General features: G+C 43.8%; 2 protein-coding genes across 2 annotated transcripts; one reads left to right on the top strand and one right to left on the bottom strand.

The window, feature by feature from the left end:
* LOC122042675 (probable calcium-binding protein CML21) lies at window positions 1–3,527 on the top strand. Its single transcript, XM_042602920.1, has 5 exons — window positions 1–266; window positions 768–997; window positions 1,630–1,829; window positions 2,465–2,639; window positions 3,181–3,527. Exons 2-5 carry the CDS (start codon window positions 802–804, stop codon window positions 3,282–3,284), a joined length of 675 nt encoding a protein of 224 aa, XP_042458854.1. The 5' UTR covers window positions 1–266; window positions 768–801; the 3' UTR covers window positions 3,285–3,527.
* Window positions 3,528–3,561: 34 nt separating this feature from the next.
* LOC122042676 (two-component response regulator ORR5-like) lies at window positions 3,562–4,628 on the bottom strand. The gene is made up of 5 exons (XM_042602921.1): window positions 4,306–4,628; window positions 4,180–4,226; window positions 4,025–4,102; window positions 3,878–3,948; window positions 3,562–3,787 (listed from the first exon to the last, which is right to left on the bottom strand). Exons 1-5 carry the CDS (start codon window positions 4,418–4,420, stop codon window positions 3,703–3,705), a joined length of 396 nt encoding a protein of 131 aa, XP_042458855.1. The 5' UTR covers window positions 4,421–4,628; the 3' UTR covers window positions 3,562–3,702.
* Window positions 4,629–26,390: the final 21,762 nt, after the last annotated feature.

Here is a 26,390-nt window from a genome sequence, read left to right as displayed (position 1 = left end):
AACCCGTTTCCCTATCGAGGAAGGAATCAAAGACTGCCGTGCCGACGCCTTAGCCGCTCGCACACAGTCTCTCGACTGCCCTCACCACTCGCCCCCTTCCTTCCGTGGCCGCTTCTGAACGCCGTTCAATCCCTCTTTTCTCCTCTCGAATCGGAGATCTCCCAGAAAAGCCCTTTCCTCCGATCAACGAACCTACTGCTTCTGTCTCCTATTCGCCTCATCACTTTCGTCGATTGATGGACTGCTGAGAGCCATGGAAGCATCAGGCAAGAGTCGAAAATCCCTCTTTTGTTCTCATCCGTCGCTATGTTTTCCTATTTTCGCTGTTTGCGTTTATGGTTTGTAATTTTCAGCTCAGACGAATCAGTTGAGCTTTTGATGGTTTCGACTTGTTGAATCATTTGTGAGATATGTGCTTATGATCTCCGGGAATTCATGGTTTTGCACGAAATCTGTTATTTTTTCAATGAAAAATTAGTTATTTTCTTCGATACATGTGAATTCATATTATGCGTTATGGGAAGGTAGGGTTCTGATTTTTTTTTGTTTTTTCATATTGATGATGGGGAGTCTTGGCGAAACTGTAAAGTTGTTGTCATGTAATCAAAAGGTCACGTTTTGCAAAAAGCAGTTAAGGCTACGTATAATGGATCCTTCTCCCGGATCTCACATGGCGGGAGCTTCGTGCATTGGCTGTTTTTTTTTATTAAAAATTGATGAGTTCGGTTGGGTCTTATATATGTTTTATTACGTTATTCTGTTTCCAGGTAAATAGTGTGCTTGCTTGTACTATTGCTCTAAATGGGTAGTGTGCTTGGAAAAAGCCAGTCGCAAAGGTCTAGTGGTTCAGAGTCAAAACTTGATGCAAAGATGGTTGAGGCAATGCAGAGAAGGGCATTGCAAGGAACATCTGTGAAGTCATTTGAGAGCATCATTTTGAAATTTCGAAAAATTGATGAGAGCTTCAGAAAATGCAAGTCCATTTTCGAGCAATTTGGTAAGTTAAATACTCATTTCACAAGGAATCAGGGAAGTCTATAATGTATGACTTTTGAGTCTGAAACTGTGATTAATATAACATAGAACAAGAACAAGCATCATTTTATTGATTCTGAAAACATCGAACAGGAACAAGCTTTTAGTTTATGGACTGTTGATAGATACTTTCAGTGGTTAGCTTTATAGCTAAAAATGTGGGCCAAGAATAAATAAGTTATCTTAATAGGTTGGGTTTCACGAAACTTTATTGTTTAATAACAGATGAGCCCTTTCTAATTTGGAATGTTGTTGTTTGCAGCAAGTTAAAGTATGCAGATTCACAATGACTTCAAGACTATTTTAAGGCAATGTAAGACATGAGGGAAAGGAATAGGAATTTAATTTTAATGCCAATTAATCATTCACAGCCATACTTTAACAAAAATCTCAGTTAGTACATTCAAAGCTGTAATTTATAAAAACTTTATCAATTTTCTATCTTCATTTGTACTCAGAAAACACAAATTTACTAGTTAATGTTGTATTGTAGTACTATCTGTTGTTTTGACTAAATACTGTCCGTCTCAGATATGATAACCTCATGTGACTATCTGCTATTGATACCCATTCTTTTATAATTATTTTTTGTAGATGAAGATTCCAATGGCGCAATTGATCAAGAAGAGCTGAAGCATTGTTTTCAGAAGCTAGAAATTTCCTTTAATGAGGAGGAGATTCATGATTTGTTTTCGGCATGTGACATCGATGAGAACATGGGTATGAAATTTAATGAGTTTATCGTCCTTATGTGCCTTGTTTATCTTCTCGAGGAGCCAACATCTGCACAAGCAGTATCCTTAATATATCTAATTTATTACTCAAGGAATTTTCTCTTGTATTATTATCCTTTGGACTTATGTAGCTTTCTCTTGAGAAATATGTTACACTCATGTATCTTTACTTGAGTTTTCTTCATGTAGCATTACTTGAACAAAAACTACCAACATGAATTTACATGTTACACACGTCTATGGGCATGCATCTATACTCGTATAAGCACAAAATTTGCTGAATCAGAAAGACCTAATTTGAAAACTACCATTCGAGGAGTTGAAATCTTTTGTAACAGTGCATTATATAGCAGTAAAGTACACTGCAATTTTACAAAACAGACATCAAAGAAACATGCACAAAGGTCCATAATAGTTTGAACAATTTGGAGCATGCTGCTTAATCTTATATGTCTACTATAGACTATAGTTCATGGATCATGAAGGTCGCTTCTATTGCCTACTTTAATTTAAAAAGAATGACTGGAAATTTGTTCTCTGAAATTGTGCAAGAATTTAGTTTAGATTATCATACTAGACTATTTTTTTTCCTTGTTCCTTTAGATTTTCTTCCAAGAGTTTCATATATTTTTCTTTTTAGAAGTCTAATTTGGAATGGAACTTCAAACTTTGTTCTTCCGTGACTAAATTGCTAGAAATCCCGGATGGGGTTGGCAGACCTTGAGACAAGTTTCAAAACATTAGTCGATTCTTTTGTGTTCTTGGACAAGAATAAGGATGGATACGTTAGCAAGACAGAGATGGTACATGCTATAAATGAAACAACTGCAGGGGAACGCTCTTCAGGACGAATCGCCATGACAAGATTTGGTCAGTAATTTCCCCTCAGATCTATATCTATTAATCTTTGTTCTTGTTTTGTTATGTTTAGTTAGAGTTGAAGTAGGGGAGAAAGAACGAACATAAGTTACCAGAAAAGGGGAAAGAAAATACTTTCCTGTATTGGTGTTTGCTTGGAGGGAAATTCACAAGGATAAGCAAACTGTAGAGTGACTTAAGAAGTTTGCAAATCAACTTTGCAGCTTCTTTCATTTTCACCCAATTTGAGTGGAAATAGAACTAAGAAGTCGGGCTTAAATTTCTCTCGTTTCTCTTTAGGAAACAGAGGAAGTTCCAAGTTCTTTTTCGTTTATTCATCTAAATAATAATCCTTAATCTAACAGAACCCTAGAACGCAAAAACAAAATAATTAAAATACACCGGTACTCTTGATTATTCAAAGTTCAGTCTTTTTTTATTTACCTCAAATTGAGATACATCGACTGAACTCATCTTGTACAGTTTGTACTCATCTTGTTGTACATGCCTTGTTAATAAATGTGACTATAAATTACTGTGATCCATCTCACAGAAGAAATGGACTGGGACAAGAATGGGATGGTGACTTTCAAGGAATTCCTCTTTGCTTTCACTCGTTGGGTGGGAATTGATGAAGTTGACGAAGATGACACTTGATATATACAGATATATATTCTTGCATTTCTGAGATGCTCAGTTACCTGCAAATGAGTCTCCTATCACAGTGAAGGATGTGGCTTTGTCTATACCAGCAAACTGTTCATAGATGGAAGTCATCTATGTCGATATTATTATCATTATCATGAAGTTGTGTTTGTCCCAACTATTCAGGATTAACTTAAGTGTGTATTCATATACTCGCAAAACAAAACTTCACTACATCAAGTGCTAATTTGTCAATTCTTTTGCGTTGTTCCTCTGAAGTTGTTGTGAGTTTCATGTTATAAAATCAAAGCAAAAGTAGAGATGATTCTCTTTTCTTTTTCAAAAGAAAATCTAAACAAAAATCTGATTCTGATAAAATTAAGATTCGAGACAAAACAAATCGTTTCCTTCCCCCCAAAAAACTCGTTTCCTATCTCATTCTGCTGCACAGCCGAGACACATCTGAAGGTCTCACAGGCTTCAGCAAGAAATCCTCTGCCCCTTCCTCCAAGCATCTAAACCAAACCAACAACAACAACAATGAAAACTCAAGCCAAAACTGAGATTGATCGAAGCTAAACAACACAGAAAAACAAAAGATTCACCTGTCGATTCTACTCGGAACGTTCTCAGACGACATTATGACGACAGGGATTTCCCTTAGCTCAGAGGACTCCTGACAGAGGATGATGATAGTTTCAGTAAATCAGATATTTCTTTTTTCCTTGTCGGATCGATTTGATTCTCCTCACCTTGACTATCTTGAGGAGCTCATACCCTGTCATCTCCGGCATCCAGTAATCGGTGATGATCATGTCGACGTTTGGCTCCTGCCATCAGAAAACCTCCTCGTCAAAATCGCAGAAACGACTAAAATTGGCAAAACTAACGAGTCGACCAGGCTCACCAGCCCCAGCAACTCCAGCGCCTTCTTCCCGCTGTCCACGGCCGTCACTGCAGGAAAAGACCACAAACACTTCGTAAGCAACGAGGCATTTCATTTCATCAAACAGATTGGCTCCGAAGTCCGAACCTTTGTGTTTGGAGCTGCGGAGCAGCTTGGCGATAATGGCTCGGTCGACCGAACTGTCGTCGACGGCCAACACGTGCATTTGGCCCTCGCTATCTCCGCCTCTCGACGACGCCATTGCCGGCGGTTCACGACTGCTCCGAGTACGCAAGCTCCTTTATATATAAAGGGAGATGAACAGACCAGAACAGAGAGAGCAGAGAATCCCGAGGCAGACTTAATGCGAATATACGATCCGCGCAGGATCTCGCCTTGCTTGTAGGATCGGACTGCGAAGCGATTGAGGAAAAAAAGTCCACGCCTTTGACCGCCGAACAGCATCAGCACCACGGAAAGGGGTCACATCGAGCTCCTGGCGTCATCGCCGAATCCATTGGGATATCGACATATCGTACGATCATGCCGTGGCAGGGGATTGGTGCAGTGGGTGAACCGAGGGAGACGGGGAGGCAGATTCGGGGAACGTGCATGGAGATTTCAGAGCATCTCCGATGTAATACATGATTTTCCAACAGATTTATGAAATTAAAAAGTTGAAAAAAAAACATTTTGAATTATTATGGGTACTAGATTTGAGGTCTTTAATTTATGGATGATAGGAAAATTTGAAATCTGTTTTTGTTTTCTCTCAATATTAGAGATAGTAATTAATTAAGAGATTTAAAATTTATATGGAGATTTTTTTTTATTACAGAGAGAAATAATTTTTTATATTTTTGATATGCCACCATTTAAAACTCTAACGATTTGAAGATGTTCTCCCAGTTCTGTTATTGGATTTCAAACCATTTATTAGTGCAACGATGATAATAATAATAACGATAGGTAGAATATGGATCCAAACAATTTGGATCTTCTGTCTTTAAATTTTTCTATCCCTGTGTCTCATTGCTGATTGAACGAATCATATTACATCTCAAGAATGTCTTGTACATCATGAGGATATTGTACACATCTTAAGGATGTCATGATGTCTTGAAATGTAATCTGATCTGTCTGATCGACAGGAAACACAAGGATAAAAAAATTTAAAGACAGAAGATTTAAACTGAATATGAATAGAGTTAGAAAACAAGAGAGAGACTCTCATGCTTAAATGTTAAGGCGTTTAAAATTTTTCTTTCTTAAATTTACAGGAATTTGAATTTGAGAGTATTTTTACAGAAATAATTTCAAAATAATTTAGTATTTGCTAAGTTCATAAGTTAATTTTTGAGCGAAATTGATCGGTCAACCTATATCATTCAAAAATTAAAAAAACTCACCTATAGCATTAGTATCGTTGTCTTACATGAGCTTACATAAATTTTATTAATTCTTTATAATTTTAAAAAAATCAATGTTCTCAATTTACATTTTCAATTCACAATTAGATATGAGAATATAGATGCATTAAAAATAAAAAAAAAAATAGAAATATGTTAGTTTTGATTTAGAATGATTTAGAGTTAAATAAAGTTAAAATTTGAAGAGAAAATTTTATAAGAGTAGAGAAAAAGGATTATAATGGAAATGAGCGGCGTATTCTTTTAGTTGGCACTAGGTATATAGTCCTTTAGATCGATTAATCATGGAGATGATAGGTCTCATGAAAGTTTTTCATCAATTTTTAAGATAAATTTAAAAGTACTTATAATGGATGATCCAATCGTCTAATATCCTAGATTTATTATTGAAATAGAAAAAAATATTTTATAATAATTAAAAATTGAATTATGAATATGTGAAAAATTTTATAAATGCTATGTTGTGCTGTGCATTTTGGTATTATAGAAATTAGGTATGCCAAATGAGAAATTTAGAAACATGAATTGCGTTTGAGGTCAAATGTCGAGGGGGATGGAAGCATGGGAGGTCTCCAATACTCGAACACCGAGGCAACTGAGTGCGGCACCATCTTCGGACCAATTCTTTAAACTCTTAATTAGTTTTATATTTTACAGTATTTAATATATGAAAGTCAGAGAAGTTTAATTAAATTTAAATTATTCAGATAAATATATTGTACATTGTTTTTTTTAAGTAGAGTTTTTTTTAATCAAACATGATAAAAGTCAACTTCACGATGAGCATTGGTCCAAGGACAAGAAAATCAGATCATTCATATTTTTCTCATAAAAATTTAAAAAATAATAAGAAAAAAAATCAACAAATTGTTTTCCCTAATTGTTTTCCCTAATAAGTCGTGTAGGCATGCCAGATTTTTAAAAGAAAAAAAAAAATCAGATTGCAATAATTATAATAAGTACCTTGGCAGTTTGACTTTGAGTTTTAATTAATTAACATAGTCAACCACGTTCGTATGGAATTTAAAATCATTAAGTGAATATTGTCAACTACATTGTAACAAGAAAAATGATAACGCTCGTCAACTTTAAAATTTTAAGGATGTAATATATATTTTAGCCTACACACCTACATGGACGCCTAGCATAGGTGACCTCACAGGTTAAAGATATCTTGGATGCCCTCAAGGTGTAGCATAGATGATGAACGTATGACATCTCTGGCGTAATGATTAAGGGTCAATTCTTAGGAACTGACGATTTGGAGTTTATTCCACCATGCGCTTAGTACACCTGTGTATCTGCATGTACCTTCCTCATCCATATCCATGGAACCGACACTAAGGGGTCATTAATGTGACGAATATATATTTTTTCTAAAGGCGTCTCGGATCATTTGATCTGAGGTGCCTTGATGAATTTATTATTATTATTATTATATATGATCCTGTCCGAATCAAGAGTCAGTGGACGCTGGGCACGCGGCGCTCTCTGCTGGATCCTCGAGTGCTCCGGCGAACCTGCAACAAAACCGAGCCGGGAGGGGTGTCCCGGCGACGGTCCTCCGACGCTCAAGTCAGATAAGTGGTGGAGAAAGTGGCTGCCAAATTCGTATTTTGCGTACCTTCGGCGAAGTAATAGCCTCTTTATATAAGACGGAGAAGGAACTGATGCACGCCCACAGAGGTGCGTACGTGTCAGCAACCCATACCACGGTATACACTTGTCAGAGAGCTTACCTAACACCATGCTGCCACAGTCCGAGCATGTTCTTTGATGGGACGGCAGGACCACCCGTTGTCAGACTAGAAGTATGGCACAGCCATACGACTTGACGGCTGTCAGAAGATGTCCCCGTCTTTTACCCACCGTCTAACTGGGGTGCCTGGTCCGCCGAGCGGGCGATGAACGTCGTCCGGACGGCCTTGATTCTTTGCGCCGTCCGGGCGGCACCTCCTTCCGCTCGGTTATTACGCACTGCTTTATTTGAGCGTCGGACCCCTGGTCCCTACCAGGGTGCCTTTTACTACCAGATTTCCCTTTCTTCTGAGTCCGGTCGGCTCGCCCTTTCCCCCTGGACCCTTTGACCTCCCCTCGGCGTTGACTCCTTATGGGGTTCCGGATTTTTACCGCCGGATCACTTGCCTTCCTCTCGAGTCTAGTCGAAGGAGGCAAAGTCCGACTGACTGGACTGCCGATCTGTCGAACAATGATCATTGCCTTAGGCCGCTCGGCCAGGCATAAAGATGCTCCTCCGTGCGGCGATATCTGTCTGTCCGGCGACACTTTGTCCATGCCTTGTATTTTCTGGGAATCGATGTCCGTTGTTCTCCCACACTACCCATCACGTGCTCTGCGCACGGTAAGGGGAGCTTATTAAATGCGGCTAGTAACCGGCAAACACGTGGCGACCGTGCATTTGTCAGGGTATGGCGGTTACGTCACTTCCGATGGGACAGTCGCCGTTTGAAACGGACGATCCGATGACAACCTCGATATCGACGACTTGGATCGGACGGTGGAGGTTGCTTCCGGGCGGTAATATAAAGCTTGCGGCTCCGCTTCCGCCGCCGCCTCGCTGCTTCATTCTCCTCCGGCACTTCTCGTCCCTCAACTCTTCGGCAAACCTCGGCCCTTCGTCGATCATCTTCTTTGTTTGTAAGGCCTTTTCTCTTGTTCCCAGCGCTTTCTTCTTTTTGTTACCTGTTTCCTTCAATCGGCTTCTGCTCCATTCTTTGCTCACCCCTTCCCTTGGCATCCTATATTCTCGTCCCTTGACCATGACTAGCACTTCACAATCGACTGGCGGCGCTCCAGGTCTGTGGTACACGACCACGGAGAGCCGCTTTGATGAGGAAGACGCCTTGCGCCTCGTCCGGACTTACGACCTGCCGACCGACCATCAAATAGTGTTAGCCACACCAGCCGCTCGGCCTCATGAACCGCCGTCCGGCACAGTGCTTTTCTTCCGAGACCAATTTCTGGCCGGACTGCGTTTTCCACCTCACAAATTTTTCTTAGAAGTCTGCAACTATTTCCGCATTCCGCTCGGCCAGGTAGTTCCCAACTCTATTAGGCTGCTGAGCGGAGTGGTAGTTTTGTTTAAGCTGAACAACATCCCCTTGGACCCAAAAATATTCCACTACTTTTACTATCCCAAGCAAGCCGAGTGGGGTACCTTTGTTTTCCAGTCTAGGATAGGCTTCGTGCTTTTTGATCATATGCCGAGCTCCAACAAACATTGGAAGGAGCATTTTTTCTATATACGTTTTCCCGAGCGGCCGACTTTCCGCACCAAGTGGCAGACGGCTATGCCCGCGCAACCGGAGCTCGGCAAGTTTAGAGGTGACGCGGACTATCTCCATGCAGCCGAGCGGCTAGTCGGTCAACGCTATCATATTGACGAGATGCTCCTTCCGGGAGTAATGCATATATTCGGCTTGTCTTCTATCCCCGCCGATCTGCCCTACAGCATGAGTAAGTTTCCTTGTCTTCTCATTTGTTTTGTTCTAACTGATTTATTTTTTGTTTCTGCAGCGGAAGTCATGTGGCGTGCCAAGGCTACCGAGAAGCTCAAACTGAAAGCTGCTCAGATTGAGGAGGTGACGAACAAGGAGGCCGCCGAGCGGGGCCTTGCTCCATCCGATCCGACCGGTGGAGAAAGTGAGGGGGCACCAACTGTCCCCGAAGCCTCAGATGTCCCTGCCTTTCACAATGAGGCCGCGGGTGACCTGGAACCTCCTCCCGAGGCTGAGGTAGGGGGCCGTTCGGCCGATGATGTGCCGCTACGCACTCGGAAGCGCCGAAGACCAGAATCTGCCCCTGCCTCTGCCCCTGCCTCTAACCTTGATGAGCCACTGCCCGAGCGGAGCGCTAACCTTGATGAGCCACTGCCCGAGCGGAGCGCGGGCGCACCGGTGCTATCCGGGACGGTTTCGCTCGAGAGTACCCCAACTCCTCAGGGCTCTCCGAGGGCCAGCTCGGAGGTGCCGCCGTCCAGCCCTTCCAGAACTTTGCGCCGTATCAGGCGTATGGGTGAGCTTCCCTCCTCTTCTATCGGTGGGCCGTCCGATAAGGCCGCTGCTTCTCAGAGCGAGCCGAGCGGCCAAAACTTGATAAAGACCGTTCTGCGCCTCCCCTCAGAGGCGTACATGGCTGCCGCTGATCGGCCAGTGGTCCCCGAGCAGCAGATTACTCTGACGGGCCCTCTTGCCCAAGCTTGGATAGATGCTCGGCGTCGCATAGCCACGATGACTCCCGGGCAGCTCGGCGATAGCAACCTTCAACAGGCCACCGGGGTATGCTCTCCTTTTCTTTATTTGCATATTCGAATTAGGTTTCTGACCTGTGGACATTTGTTGGTAGAACTGGGTGGAGCAGATCGCTATTAGCAATCGATTGGCCGAGCTGGAGGACGAGTTGAAAAAACAAAAAACCGTTGGGGGTAACGGGCAGTCGGCTGCCGCTCTGGCGCAGGCCAAAAAATCACTGGACGCCGAACGGAAAAGGGCTAACGATTTGGCGAGCAAAGTCGTTCGGCTCGAAACGATGATCAAGCAACGAGAGAAGGAGCTCAAAACGGCGACCACTCGGAAGCAACAGGCCATCAATGATATGGACCGTATGAAGGTGGAGATCAGGGGGTTGGAACAACGCATCAAAGACTTGGACGCCCTGCTGGCCACCGAGAAGGAGGGCCGCTCGGCGGATCTCCAAAGATTCGACGGAGATTTGGCAGAGCTCCAAGCCACCAGCGATGCCGCCCATACCGCGCTCAAGGAATACCGAGGGGAGTCGGCCCGCTCGGACGAGGTGAGGAAAGCGTTCCTTTGTTCGGAGGACTTGGAGAGAAGTTCACCGACAAGATATCCCTCACGTTCGAGGAGGCGATCAAGGCGGTGGTGGGATATGTGAAGAACAAAGGTGACCTGTCTGCCGAGTTGACCATCCCCGAAGATATAGCGGCGTGATGGACACCATCCCCGACGCTCTCTTTGATTTTGATGTCTGAGGAGCGTTTTTATAAACTTTTTTGTATTCCAGCCGTTCGGCCTGGACTATCTCTGTAATGACTTTTTTAGCTTGCGTAGTAGATGATCTTCTGTTCCTTTCACCTTTTATTGTGGCAAGAACTTACTAAGTATTCTTTATAACCATTCCGCTCGGCACCTCGCTATGCCAGACAAGCGAATTATCTTTAATGTCTCATTACGCGCTTGATCAGCCGCTCAGCGCGCAAACTTGTTTGCCTCTTTAATTCCGATCAACCATCCTTTGCTCGTCTCTTGATATTTATCGTCGGTGGTCGACGGCGCGGTTATTTATAGCCGATCGGCGCGGCTCTCGATCTTTAACGACGGTGCTCGTCGGTCTTCCGCTCGGAGGGTTTATAGACGCCGGCTCGTCTCTACGGTTTAACGTCTGGGCTAGACGGCGGGGATATTTATAGCCGATCGGCGCGGCTCTCGATCTTTAACGACGGTGCTCGTTGGTCTTCCGCTCGGAGGGTTTATAGACGCCGGCTCGTCTCTACGGTTTAACGTCTGGGCTAGACGGCGCGGATATTTATAGCCGATCGGCGCGGCTCTCGATCTTTAACGACGGTGCTCGTCGGTCTTCCGCTCGGAGGGTTTATAGACGCCGGCTCGTCTCTACGGTTTAACGTCTGGGCTAGACGGCGCGGATATTTATAGCCGATCGGCGCGGCTCTCGATCTTTAACGACGGTGCTCGTCGGTCTTCCGCTCGGAGGGTTTATAGACGCCGGCTCGTCTCTCGATCTTTAACGACGGTGCTCGTCGGTCTTCCGCTCGGAGGGTTTATAGACGCCGGCTCGTCTCTACGGTTTAACGTCTGGGCTAGACGGCGCGGATATTTATAGCCGATCGGCGCGGCTCTCGATCTTTAACGACGGTGCTCGTCGGTCTTCCGCTCGGAGGGTTTATAGACGCCGGCTCGTCTCTCGATCTTTAACGACGGTGCTCGTCGGTCTTCCGCTCGGAGGGTTTATAGACGCCGGCTCGTCTCTACGGTTTAACGTCTGGGCTAGACGGCGCGGCTCTCGATCTTTAACGACGGTGCTCGTCGGCCTTCGAGGCTGACTCCTTACCAGGTCGAGCGACCTTGGCCTTCATATCCCGCGCTTGAACAATATTTATGCCCAGCCGAACAGCACGGGTCATTCGCTTGCGAACCTGATCGGCAGGGAGGCATTCACTATTCGGGTGCTTGGCTCGGATAATCCATATGCCACTTTTACCCAAGAACGTACTCCTGGCCGAACGGCTCAGGGTCTGCTTCGAGCATTTTGGCTCGGATAATTTATATCCGTCCGAATGGTACGGGGCTTCCGTTTTTAGAGCGTTTGGCACCAATTTGATCCGTATACCTCCGGCCGAGCGGTTCGGGGCCTTCGTTGTCGAGCACTTGGCTCGGAAAACCATATACCTGGCCGACCGGCTCAGGCCTTCGCTCCAGGCAATAACCTCCCTCTATCATCCTGAACAGCGCAGGGCTTTGGTTTCCTTCCTGCCACACTAGTATGCAGCCCGGCCGAACTGCTCGGGGTCTTCGATTTCGAACGCTGCTTATATTCTATACGCAGCCCGGCCGAACGGCCTGGGGTCTTCGGGTTACGATGATAATGCCTTATATTCGCTCTTTTGACTTTTCATCTCTGCATTTCAAGTATTTAGTCGAAAAATGAAATACACAGGGTGATTTACAGTGATACACCTTTCACCCCGCCCGGTAAGGCTGGAGGTGGTTCGCGCTCCACGGCCTATCTAGCTGCCGTCCGTCCTCATCCTCCAGATAATACGCGCCCGAGCGGAGCTTTTCGATGATTTTGAAAGGGCCTGCCCATGGAGCTTCAAGCTTGCCGACGTCGCCGACCGGCTTGACTTTCTTCCAGACAAGATCGCCGACTTGGAACGATCTGGGAATTACGCGCCGGTTGTAGTTTTGCTTCATCCGCTGACGGTATGCCATCAGCCGAACGGACGCCTTTGCCCTCTCCTCTTCTACCAAGTCCAGCTCCATGTTTCTTCGTTCGGCGTTGTCATCATCATAGCTCTGGATCCTGGCTGACTCAACGCCGACTTCGACCGGTATGACAGCCTCACCGCCATATACCAAATGGAACGGTGTGACTCCCGTCCCTTCTTTTGGCGTCGTTCGGATGGCCCACAAGACGCTCGGCACTTCATCCGGCCAACTCCCTCCCAAATGGTCGAGCCGAGCGCGCAGAATACGAAGAATTTCCCGGTTGGCGACTTCAGCTTGACCGTTGCTCTGAGGATAGGCCACGGACGTGAAATGTTGCTCAATGCCGTAGCTTTTGCACCAATCCTCTAACATCTTCCCTGTGAACTGCCGCCCGTTGTCGGACACTAGTCGGCGAGGGATGCCGAACCGACAAATGATGTGTTGCCAGATGAATTTTTTAACCATTTGTTCAGTGATCTTTGCCAGCGGCTCGGCCTCGACCCACTTGGAGAAATAGTCTACCGCCACTAGTAAAAATTTCCTCTGCCCGGTCGCCATCGGAAATGGACCCACAATATCCATTCCCCATTGATCGAACGGACATGAGATGGTTGATGCCTTCATCTCCTCTGCCGGTCGGTGGGAGAAGTTGTGATACTTCTGGCATGAAAGGCATGTAGATCGAGCGGCATCTGTTTGTAAAGTTGGCCAAAAGTATCCGGCCAAGAGAATCTTCTTGGCCAATGAGCGTCCGCCCGGATGACCCCCGCATGATCCTTGATGTACTTCCTGGAGGATGTAAGCTGAGTCCTCCGAGCTTACACATTTCAGCAAAGGGCGCGAGAAAGCTTTCTTTTAAAGCTGATCTCCGATGAGTGTGAACCGACCGGCTCTTCTTCTGAGGAGCCGGGCTGCATATTCATCGGATGGTGTGGTGCCCGAACGGAGGAATTCTATAATAGGTGTCCTCGAGTCACTTGGAAATGCGAGGCCTTGCATCCGGTCGACATGCGCCACCAGCAGCGTTTTTTCAATTGGTTGCTGAATGGCGACCGGCGTTATTGAGCTCGCTAGTTTGGCTAACTCATCGGCAGCCTGGTTCTCCGTTCGGGGGATCTTCTAAATAAGCACCTCTCGGAAAGTAGCTTTGAGCTTTTCAAAGGCCTCAGCGTAGAGTTTGAGCCGAATACAGTTGATTTCAAAGGTGCCGGAAAGTTGCTGAGCGGCCAACTGTGAATCAGAATAGAGTGTCACCCGACCTGCTCCCACATGCCGTGCTGCATGCAATCCGGCTATGAGGGCCTCATACTCTGCTTCATTGTTAGTAGCTTTGTAATCTAGCCGGACGGATAGGTGCATCTTTTCTTCCTGAGGTGAGAGTAGTAATATTCCGATCCCACTTCCAAGCCGAGCGGAGGATCCATCCACATATATTCTCCACATAGCTTCCGGCTCTGGCCTTTGCACTTCGGTCACAAAATCAGCCAAGGATTGGGCTTTAATCGTCGAGCGGGGCTGATATTGGATGTCAAATTCACTTAATTCTGTCGTCCACTTGATAAGCCGTCCGGACGCTTCTGGATTCAACAGCACTCTTCCAAGTGGACTGTTCGTCCGGACAATAATGGTATGAGCCAAGAAATACGGTCGCAGGCGCCGAGCGGCTAGAATTAAAGCAAAGGCCAACTTCTCGAGCCCAGTGTAACGAGATTCAGCATCTTTTAAAATGTGGCTTAGAAAATACACCGGCTGATCTTCGCCGTTCGCCCTCACAAGTGCTGAGCCTACAGCATGCTCAGTTGACGACAGATACATATAAAGTGACTCACCCCCGATCGGCTTGGCTAACACTGGTAGAGAATTAAGATATGTCTTCAACTCTTCAAATGCTCGGTCACATTCTTCATCCCACTGGAATTTAGTAGCCTTGCGCAGGATCTTGAAGAATGGCAGGCTCCGGTCGGCGGTTCTGGAGATGAATCTCGATAGAGCGGTTATCCGACCGGTCAACCTTTGCACTTCTCTTGTATTTCTTGGGGGCGGCATGTCTTGCAGTGCTTTAATCTTGCTGGGATTTGCTTCAATTCCCCGCTCGGTCACTATATACCCCAAGAAACGCCCTCCTTTGGCTCCGAACAGGCACTTTTGGGGATTTAGTTTGACTCCATATTTGCGCAGCGTTCGGAAGGTTTCTTCCATATCCTTGAAAAGATCGGCCGCTCGGACGGATTTGATAAGAATGTCGTCCACATAAACTTCCAGATTCCGCCCAATCTGCTCCTTGAACACCTTGTTCATCAAGCGTTGATAGGTGGCTCCGGCATTCTTCAATCCGAACGGCATCACATTGTAACAATATGTGCCGTCAGCCGTTACGAAGCTTACTTTTTCTTGGTCTTCTTGGGCGAGCGGTACTTGATGATATCCTTGGTAAGCGTCAAGCATGCAAATTAGTTCGCAGCCGGCCGTGGAGTCCACCAACTGATCTATCCGGGGCAGAGGATAAAAATCCTTGGGGCATGCCTTGTTTAAATCTCGAAAGTCGATGCAGACCCTCCACTTGCCGCCCGGCTTGGAGACCAAGACTACGTTGGCCAGCCAGCTCGGGTACTGCACCTCGCGTATGTGGCCGGCCTTCAGAAGTTTTTCCACCTCCGCCCGGATAATGGCATTCTGCTCGGCGCTGAAGTCCCTTTTTCTCTGCTTCACTGGCCGAGCGTCCGGTCGGACATGCAATTCATGCTGCGCTAGGCTCGGCGAAATTCCAGGTAACTCATGTGTCGACCAAACGAAGACATCATGATTTCGTTGGAGGCATTGAATCAGCTTCTCCTTCTGTTCTTTCCCCAGATCAGAGGCGATAAAAGTCGTGGCCTCCGATCGGGTCGGATGGATCTGGACTTCCTCCTTTTCATCATAAATTAAAGCAGGAGGTTTCTCGGTTATGGCGTGTACCTCAATTCGGGGCGCCTTCCGAGCGGAACAAGCTTCTGCTCGGATCATCTCTATATAGCACCACCGAGCTGCTAGCTGATCTCCTCGCACTTCTCCTACTTTGTCCTCCACGGGGAACTTTATCTTCTGGTGGAAGGTTGAGACAACCGCTCGGAATTCGCCGAGCGCCGGTCGTCCCAAAATGACGTTGTAGGATGAGGGAGAGTCGACCACCACGAAGTTTACTGTCCTGGTCCTCCTGAGCGGCTCTTCTCCCAGCGAGGTGGCCAGCCGGATTTGTCCGACCGGCTGAACTTCGTTGCCCGTAAACCCGTAGAGCGGGGTTGTCATGGGCAGCAGCTCGGCTCGATCAATTTGCAGCTGATCGAACGCCTTCTTGAATATGATGTTGACCGAGCTCCCTGTGTCAACAAATATGCGGTGAATGGTGTAATTTGCTATTACCGCTTTAATGAGCAGCGCGTCGTCGTGGGGCACTTCAACTCCTTCTAAGTCCCCGGGTCCGAAAGTGATTTCCGGCCCACTTGCCCGCTCTTGGCTGCAGCCGACCGCGTGGATCTGCAGCTGACGGACGCCCGCCTTTCTGGCTCGGTTGGAATCTCCTCCGGTCGGCCCACCAGCAATAACGTTGATCTCGCCCCGGGAAGTATTGCTCCTATTTTCCTCCTCCCGAGCGGACGGTCGTGACCGTTCTCTGGACGCCCGGCGATTCTCCTGCCTCGGGGATCGGTGCCGATCGGGTGTCTGCTGGTGTCGCCCCTCGGTGCGGGTCCGGTCAGCTTCATGAGTCCTACGTCTCCTGTCGATGGGAGGCGACCGTCGTTCGGCTTTCCTGGGAACAGGATTGGACACAAAGGGAAGGCTTCGGCAATCCCTCGTGTTGTGCGTATCCGTCTGGTGGAATTTGCAGAACATAGGGGTCCACCTCTTCTTTGGCTTGGGCCGAGCGGCAGCCACTTCTTGTACGTGCGATCTGACGTGAGGGGATCGAATTGCTTCGGCCCTCGGTCCTCTGGGTGGCTGTTGAGCGGTGTGCTGTTTCCGCTCGGCTGGAGTTTCCTTTTTCCGAGCGGCTTGCGCTTCTTCCACATTTATATATTCGTTGGCCCGATGTAGCATGTGATCATAATCTCGGGGCGGCTTTCGGATGAGCGACCGGAAGAAGTCCCCATCCACAAGGCCTTGCGTGAAGGCATTCATCATTGTCTCCGATGTGGCCGTTGGGATATCCATCGCCACTTGGTTGAATCGCTGAATATAGCCTCGAAGCGATTCTCTCGGCTCTTGCTTGATGGCGAATAAGCTGACACTTGTCTTTTGATAACGCCGACTACTGGCGAAGTGGTGGAGGAAGGCCGTTCGGAATTCCTTGAAACTCGTGATGGATCCGTCCGGCAACCTTCGAAACCACCGTTGAGCCGATCCCGAGAGGGTGGTAAGGAAAACTCTACACTTTACTCCATCTATGTACTGATGGAGCGTGGCTGTATTATCGAACTTACCCAGATGATCATCCGGGTCCGTTGTTCCATTGTATTCGCCGATCGTCGGAGGCACGTAGTGCTTGGGCAGAGGGTCTCGTAGGATAACCTCCGAAAATTGGCGATTGATCCGCTCGGGGGAGGAGTCCGCTCGGGGAGCTTTCCCCTTCCTGTCATCCCGCCTTGGCATTTCATCTGAGGAAGATCCTCTATCTCTTCGGGCTGGTATGGCTTCAGGGGTGCGAAATAAGGCCCGATGGAATGCGACGGTGGTTGGAGGTGCTTCCGCTCGGCCACCAGACGCAGATGTTGCTTGTTGCTCCGCTCGCTCGGCGGATGCTTTTTGTTTTTGCTCCATGAGTTTGGCGGCCCTCATCTCGACCAGAGCCTCGAGTTCTTCTGTTGAAAGCGTCACCGTGTGTTGTCGTCCAGCCTCGTCCATTGTCTCCGATCGGATGCAGGAGCGTTCCCACAGACGGCGCCAATTTGATCCTGTCCGAATCAAGAGTCAGTGGACACTGGGCACGCGGCGCTCTCTGCTGGATCCTCGAGTGCTCCGGCGAACCTGCAACAAAACCGAGCCGGGAGGGGTGTCCCGGCGACGGTCCTCCGACGCTCAAGTCAGATAAGTGGTGGAGAAAGTGGCTGCCAAATTCGTATTTTGCGTACCTTCGGCGAAGTAATAGCCTCTTTATATAAGACGGAGAAGGAATTGATGCACGCCCACAGAGGTGCGTACGTGTCAGCAACCCATACCACGGTATGCACTTGTCAGAGAGCTTGCCTGACACCATGCTGCCACAGTCCGAGCATGTTCTTTGATGGGACGACAGGACCACCCGTTGTCAGACTAGAAGTATGGCACAGCCATACGACTTGACGGCTGTCAGAAGATGTCCCCGTCTTTTACCCACCGTCTGACTGGGGTGCCTGGTCCGCCGAGCGGGCGATGAACGTCGTCCGGACGGCCTTGATTCTTTGCGCCGTCCGGGCGGCACCTCCTTCCGCTCGGTTATTACGCACTGCTTTATTTGAGCATCGGACCCCTGGTCCCTACCAGGGTGCCTTTTACTACCAGATTTCCCTTTCTCGTCGAGTCCCCTTTGACTGTTGACCTCCACGCTTGACCTCCTTATGGGGTTCCGGATTTTACCGGATCATATATATATATATATATATATATATATATATATATATATATATATATATATATATATATATATATATATATATATATATATATATATATATATATATATATATATATATATATATATATATATATATTATTTTTGTGGCAAAAGGTGAATACGTTCATCCTCAGCGCCTCTGTCAACATGGAGAAGGTAAATCACGAGTGACTACTAACCTTTGAAGCAGTGACTAACACATAAGGAAGGTATCTATAATAAAAATGCTCATATACAACGGATACAATCCGTTGTCTTTGTTATTTAAAAACCGTTATAATGAGCACTTTTGTTAAAAGTGTGTTAAATGACAACGATTTTTTTAAATCGTTATCTTTGAATGAAAAGACAATGGTTTTATAATATTTTAAACTATTATCTTTTAATACTAAAGACAAATAGAAAACGAATGAAAATCAAACATACTTCAATAAACAACATATTATTAAATAAACAACCAATATAAGTATATAAATTATGATCCTTAAACTTTTATAATAAGTATATTTATTCACAGACAAAGAAATTTTAATTAAGAAATATTCAAAACTACTACTCTCGACTATATTTTATTGCACGAACTTAAAAGATTTTGGTAGATGACATTTATCCTCTTGTCTTGAATATTCTTTACTCATTAGTTTTAATCATCTTTTCATTTAAATCCCAAAGTTTTCTTATTAGTTCTTCGTTTTTGACATGATTACTCGTATCCTCCTCATTGCATGTAGTTATTGCTCCCTGTAATTATCCATACAAATCTATTATCATCTCATTTCTTGACTTGTTTAGAAATTTATTAAGATTTTAGATGGAATTCTTTAAATAAAACTAGGGTTGAACTAAGGTGCAAATTAGTTTAGCTATATTGCTATATAAAAGACAGTGATGAGTAATTAGCCTGACAAACTTGAGGTACATTCATCCACAACATGTAAATAAAAAATATAAACACTCATACAAACACAAACACTTCCAAAATATTAATGTGACTGATTTTGACATCAACCATTTCCCTTTTTGGGCTCAAATTAACATTACTTATTTTAAGATTTAAGAAGCGTACTCATTAATCAGACCAGGATGAAGAAATTTGACTGTAATGTTTGCCTCCTCTGCCTGTTAACAATAAAAGTGGATGAATCTGTGAGTAACTAGCAAAAGCATGTTACTTCAGTTTTCATGCAATCGAATTAGGATCAAGAAACAAAATACAGTTTATAGTCAATTTCAAATGAAAGTCTTGTGCAAACCAAATTTTGGTTTAGATCAGCATGTTTTCTAGAAACCAGGTCTATACACTACTCGATGACCAGTTCGTAAACTCATTTTGACATATTTTAATTTTTATTAATTTTATTATTTTATTGGGTAGAATTTTAATAATAAGTTCCATAATTATAAGGTACATTATTATAATAATTTAATTTTGTATATTTTAAATTTGGATTTGACTTATTAAAATTTGTAAATTTATTTTTGTTTAATTATGTTAATTAATTTCAAATTTTTTGGATTTATTTTCAATTTTTTGGACTTAATTTTTGAATTCATTGTTTTACGGCACTTGATGATAATTTTTAATTTTAGATTTAACTTGTTAAAATTTATAGATTTATTTTCTTGATTTTTGATATTTAATTTAGAATTTTTTGAATTTAATTTTGATGATTTAGAATTATTTATTGTTTCATAATTAAATGGTACTCTATTATAATTAATTTTAATATTTAGTTTATAATTTTTATTATTTATATTTGGATAAATATTATTAAGATTTGTAAATTTATTTTTTAGGTTTTCAGAATTTAATTTTAAATTTTTAGTATTTAAGTTTTTAGGATTTGCATTAATCAAATTATTTTTAGGATTATATTGAATAATTAATTTTTTATTAAATTTCAAGTTATTAAAATTTTTAAGGTCAAAATTTAAGTGGTCAGATTTATCTTGATTATTAAACTTAATTGAATTATCTAAATTTGAATTATTTATTTTGAGATTTATCATTATTTGAATTATTAATTAAATTTGAATTTATTATATTTGATTTCTCCAAATTAGATTTGTCTTAATCAAATAAATTAAAAGTCTTATTAAGATTATGATTATTTTTATCTTGATCTATATTAACTTGGTCATTTTCTAGATTAAAGTTATTAATAATTATTTAAATTTTCAAATTTATTTAAATTTAAAATTTTATAATTATTTAAATTTTCAGATTTATTATTCGAATATATAAATTTATTATTTGAATTTTAGATTTATTATTTGACCATTCAGAATGATTATTTAAAATTTCAGATTTATTATTTGACTTTTCAAATTTAATATTTGAATTTTTTAAGTTTAATTTCAAATTATCATGATTATTCAAAATTTTCACATATAATTTATCAAGCAAAACATTATCTAATTTATTAAAAAAAAAATACTACTTTATCATGTCAAATTCTAGGGATATTTTCATAAATAATTGTACTTATCTTTTTCACAACCCCTAATTTAGTAGGTTTTTTTTCATCTTCTTTTATGGGCATTTCTTCTTGCAATGTCTAAACTTCAAGCACTTAGTGTGTGCTTTGCTTCTTCGGGCTCCTAGTATCGATTCCTATTTTGTCATCGATGGTGCCGTCCGAATCTTACGACTAGGACACTTATTTTCATAGTGCCCTCTCTCCCTGCACTTAAACATCTTATACGAAATTTAAGACCCATAATCAAATCTATTATACCTTTGGATCTTCTCCCCTTCAATCTTTGGGTTTGCTTGCTCCTTCAACGATTAGTCTGATCAGAGCCTCCTGCTCTGATACCAATTGTATTATCTGTACAATCAATAAAGGGGGTGATTATCAATTCATCTTCTTTCTTTTTGTTTCATCATTTGTTCAATCTATCAGAATTAGTCGTAGCGGAATATAATAAAAACAATAAAGAACGAAAAGAGATGCAAGTATTTACTTGGTTCCCAACCCTCATGGTCAATATGTCCAAAGCCTAAGTAAGAAAAGCACCCACCCGCCCACTAGATATTATCCTTTCCAAAACTTTTCCAGAGGCGAAGAAACCACTTAATACAAATTAATAAAACAAGCACAAATAGAATGAAATAAAGTACAACTTGTGAATACAAACAAACTTAGTTGCTGATCAATTCAGAAGTCCTATGTGCCAAGCACTTTTCTTGGCGCTTTCCCGATCGCACGAGTAGAGCCTTGTCATCTTTTGAGCACAGAGTCAAAGATTTGAAGAGTAGAGAATTATTGTTCTAGAATGTAGAGCCTTCGTCTCCATTTATTGAGTTGTATTAGATCATAATCTAGATCAACTCTTATCTAGATCAAGACATATCTAGATCAAGCCTATCTTCATTCACATCATCTGGCTTATCTTTATCATCATTTACATCATAAAGTTGAACCTAATATTTTTTCACATTACCTTCCATGTCAACCTATCATGTCAACATCCCTGACAACTCAACAATCTAGTCAACCTAACTCAGTCGGTCGACCAGACCGATTTTTTGATCTACTGAACTAAGCTAAGTCATTGATTTAAGTCCGAAATCGAATGCAAACTCAGTCAATCGAACCCAATCAATCTATCGATCCTTAGGCTTGGCCTACCAAACCCCTAGTTCAGTTGACCGAATCAGTTTGAATTTGGTTCAACCTGAGTCAAGTTCGATACACCCCCAAACTTGGTCTAGCAACGTCCGATTGTATCTGTTTGCTCTCTATTTTGCTTCTAGCTCCAAGTTCTCGCAAAACAACTATAAAAAATACAAGCAAACAACCTAACCTAATCTTGTAAGTCTACCTAACTTACTAGGTTTACCTTTAGCTCAGGATAAATTCCTCCAAAACTTTACCACATAAAATCTACTACTTTGGATTTCACCTTGTCAAGCCTCTAGTCCACTTGAACTTTTGCTCATCTTGATCTCGACCCTCGGAACTTTCCGCTAGACCTACAATCCTCGATCTATCTAGACTTCCTGTCTAGTATCCTCGATCCCTAGGACTTCCTGCACAATGTCCTCGATCTACTAAGACTTCCTATCTAATTCCTTCGACTAGGACTTCCTTATTCAATCTTTCTAACCAACACTAGTTAATCAGTAGACTTCTCATCTGTCTAACCTCTAATTAGGACTTTTTCTTATTAGTCATCTGGTCCTAACTAAACTTCTCTCTTCTAAATATCAAATCTTGTTTGTACTAACCCTTGGTCAATCTGACCTAACATTGGAATATTATCAAACATTGAAGCCCTGGAGGTTGATTGCACCAACAATCACAATTCTCTATATATAGAATTTTGATATGTCGCACCCTTATTTCGTGAGCATCGAGTGTAATTTTTTTAGCACCTCCATTGTGTGCTTGAGGGGGCGACCGACGTGGCAATAGGGGGTGTGCCCCTCCAAGTGGTTGCTCCGCCCCCCTCACGGCGCATTATATACCAGGTACGAAGGGGGGCGCGTCATAACATTCTCGTATATATATGAGTTGTGCTATCCTACACACCCACGGTGCACACCTATTGTGGGTGACTCTGATGAATTGGGGCCCCTAGATCATTTCTAGGCGCTGTGACTCACTTCCGAGCGCCTCGACTCGTCAAAGTTGCCCATAGTGGGTGTGCAAGATATGTGTGTGTGTGAGAGAGAGAGAGAGAGAGGGAGAGAGAGAGAGAGAAAAATGATAGTATGTACATCCATATGTGAGCAACCATAGGCTACATCTGACGTGGGCACCTAATGTGACCAAAACCTAATTTCTTTTAATCTCTCTCTCATCTGCATGCAACAATTCTCTTCTCTCTCCTTTGATTAGATGCAACAATCGCTGTGTGTTGGCGCTACCAAACCAACACCATCCACCTTAGTGTTGGTTTCTACAAACCAGCACTAAGGTGGTGATAACACTACATTGGTATTGATATTTAAAAATCAAATGAAGGTGGTGTTGATTTCTACAAATCAGTATTAAGATGGTGTTGATTTGTAAAAATTAGCACCATAAACCTTAAAATTAGCACCCAACACCAACTTGGTGCTAGTTTATAAAACTAGCACCAAGGTGGTGCTGGTTCGTAAAACTAGCACTAAGGTAGATGGTGTTGGTTTGGTGTCAACGCCACCTTTGTGCTAATTTTTTAAAAACAATAGAAATAAAACCAATACCTTAAATCCTAAACCCTAAAACCTACACCCAACACCACTTTGGTGCTTGTAAATCAGCACCAAAGTGGTGCTAATTTTTACAAACAAGCACCATCTTTATAAAAACCAGCACTACCTTGGTGTTAGTTTTCCAACACCAAAGTGGTGTTGGGTGCTGGTATTTAAAAACTAGCACCCAACACCAAGACGGTGTTGGATGCTAGTTTTTAAATACTAGCAACACCTTGGTGCTAATTTTTAAAAATTAGCATCACAGTTATTGTTACATGTAATCAAAGGAGAGAAAAGAGATAATTTTATTTTAATTTAAGAGAGAAAGAGAGAAAAGTTGTTGCATACAGATGAGAGAGAGATTAAAAAAATAGATTTTGGTCACATCAGATTGCCCACGTGAGATGTCGTCCACAATCGCTCAGCTAAGGGTGTGCAGAGTAACATTCTTTTGTGTGTGTGTGTGTGTGTGTGTGTGTGTGTGTGTGTGTGTGTGTGTGTGTAATATTATGACATGCTGTGAACGAGTTCCTGCGAAACTCGACTACGATGACATAATTGTTTTTTAGGCTCCCGGTTATGCTAATAAGATTTTGCCTTTAGTGTTTAGGGATTGGATTATCTTATTAAACATACAAAATTTTTTAAATCGGAAAATATTTGAGGTTTGAACGGTGTGTGTGTGTGATAAGATCCTTAGGGTATATATATATATATACACACACACCCTTATATGGGTGATCGTGGGCGACAACAGACATGGTCATCTAACGTGGCCTAAACTTGATTTTTTTTTTTTTTTTTTTATTTTCTCTTCTTTCGCGCGAGCTTATTTGTGTTGGGGATCTAGTGTGTGGCCGGCTAGAAGGGGGGTTGAATAGACAGCGCCCCCAACTCGATTGCTTCCTAAGTATTCATTAGTTGCACAACGGAATAATACAAAAACAAATACAAAAGCTAATCTAAAGATAAGAAGATAAATGCAACCCGCTAACAGGCTCATTTATGTTGTTCGGAGATAACTTGCTCCTATTCCACAACTGTCCATGAGGTGTACGATCCCTCAATCCGTCGGTGGATTAGTCCCCAGCAAACTCCGGCTAGCTCAAGTCTCCTTGTGGGTGGAGAAACCTCACCACAACACTCACTAAGACCTCTTGGATTACAAAGAACTCTTAAGCACTTGTTGACTACTAATTAGGGTTAATCATCACTAATTTCGTCAACCTTAACCAAGCTTCCAAGACTTGGTTATATAGGCCACGGGTTGGAAATCTCCGCCTACCAATCGAATGGTGAATGTGCTAGTCTACTGCCCTATGTGGAGATTCGACCGTTACAATCCAACGGCTCAATACCAGTTGACTGGTGAAAGTACCAGTCGACTGCTCTACATTGGTCGAGCGAACAAAAGTATTTTGTTCACTCCCAGTCGACTGCCCAGTCGACTATACTAGTCGACTGTCATTTCCATCAGTCGGCTGGTACCCCGAGTACAGTCTCTCAGCACTCGGACCCTCACCCTTATGACTCACTTGACTCTTCGTTGCAGCCTTGACCCCTTGTCTTCTAGCCTACTTCCTTTGGCTCTCATCCCTCGGATGCACCCAAGCCCACAGCTCGTCCCAATGTCATCCTTCGCGCATGCCTTGAAGTCGCTTCCCTCGGCCCTTGTCCTTGATGCCTTGTCCACGGTCCCTCGGATGCTCCATCCTTCACTAGACCACCCAAATCCATTAACCTGAGTTATATGTATTGGTGCGGTTAGCACTAACGGTCTAACTCAGGTTTTGATGAATGACAAATCGGGTTAAGTTAGGTTTGTCGTGATCGAACACTCTGACCGAGTGTGCAGACGAAGTCCAGACAGATCGACGGGCTGACCGGATGTTTGGCACGAAGTCCAAGCGGGTCGACGGACTGATCGGACGCTTGGCGAGAAGTCCAGCTAGGTCGACGGCCTGACCGGATAGCTGGCGAGAAGTCCAAGCGGGTCGACGGGCTGACCGGACGCTTGGCGAGAAGTCCAGCTAGGTCGACGGACTGACCGGATAGCTGGCGAGAAGTCCAGACGGATCGAAGGGCTGACCGGACGTCTGACAGGTGAGTAAAGGTAAGTCACTGGAAGGGAGTGACTGTGAGGACGCGTTCCCGGGAAGGGAACATTAGGCGTCGATCCAGCTTAGATCCATTTCGGATCTCTAAGTCGAGATCGTGACTAGATTCCGGTCTCGGAAAGACGGAATCTAAGTCATACTTTTTATGTCAAACTTATAAACTATGCTAACACTCTGTTTTGCAGGATATACATTATTTATTTGCCTCGGACTAACCTTGTCTTGCAGGAAAGCTAGTTTCTGGAGAAAGGTGGTCCGGGCACCCGGAGGTCCGAGCGCCCGGAGGTCCGGGCGCCTGGAAGGGATCCGGGCGCCCGGGAGGCGATTTTTATCCAGATCGTGCGTCGCCACGTGGAACTCGCTGGTTGGACCTGCCACGTCTCACCAGGGCGCCCGAAAGGGATCTGGGGCGCCCCGAGCCTCATATAAAAGGAGGGTCAGGGGGGAGCTTCAAACACAACTGAAAAAGAGAGATCTTATACTGCTTGCTCTACTGCTCTGCGCTCCTGCGACGCTAACAAAGCTCCGACAACGCGCTCTTTCTTCTTTGGTTAATTTTCTTGTCGGTATCGCTTTAATTTTCATTAGCATTTCAGCACTTAGTTTGTAATAATTTTTTGAACTGCTAGTGATTGCCCACCGAAAGCACCCTTGTGTGCGGGCCTTGGAGTAGGAGTCGACACAGGCTCCGAACCAAGTAAAATTGGTTTGTGTTAGTGTTGTTTTTCTATTTCCGCTGCGTTTAACTCTGATCGAAAGAATTTTTGTAATCGATATTCACCCCCCCCCCCCCTCTATCGAAACTTCACAATCCAACAAGTGGTATCAGAGCAGGTACCGCTCTGATTTGGTGCAACCACCAATCAGACAAGGGGGGAGGAATTT

The sequence above is a fragment of the Zingiber officinale genome, chromosome 2A (assembly GCF_018446385.1).
Source record: "Zingiber officinale cultivar Zhangliang chromosome 2A, Zo_v1.1, whole genome shotgun sequence".
NCBI classification, from domain to species: Eukaryota; Viridiplantae; Streptophyta; class Magnoliopsida; order Zingiberales; family Zingiberaceae; genus Zingiber; species Zingiber officinale.
This window is presented reverse-complemented; position numbering and strand designations above follow the sequence as displayed.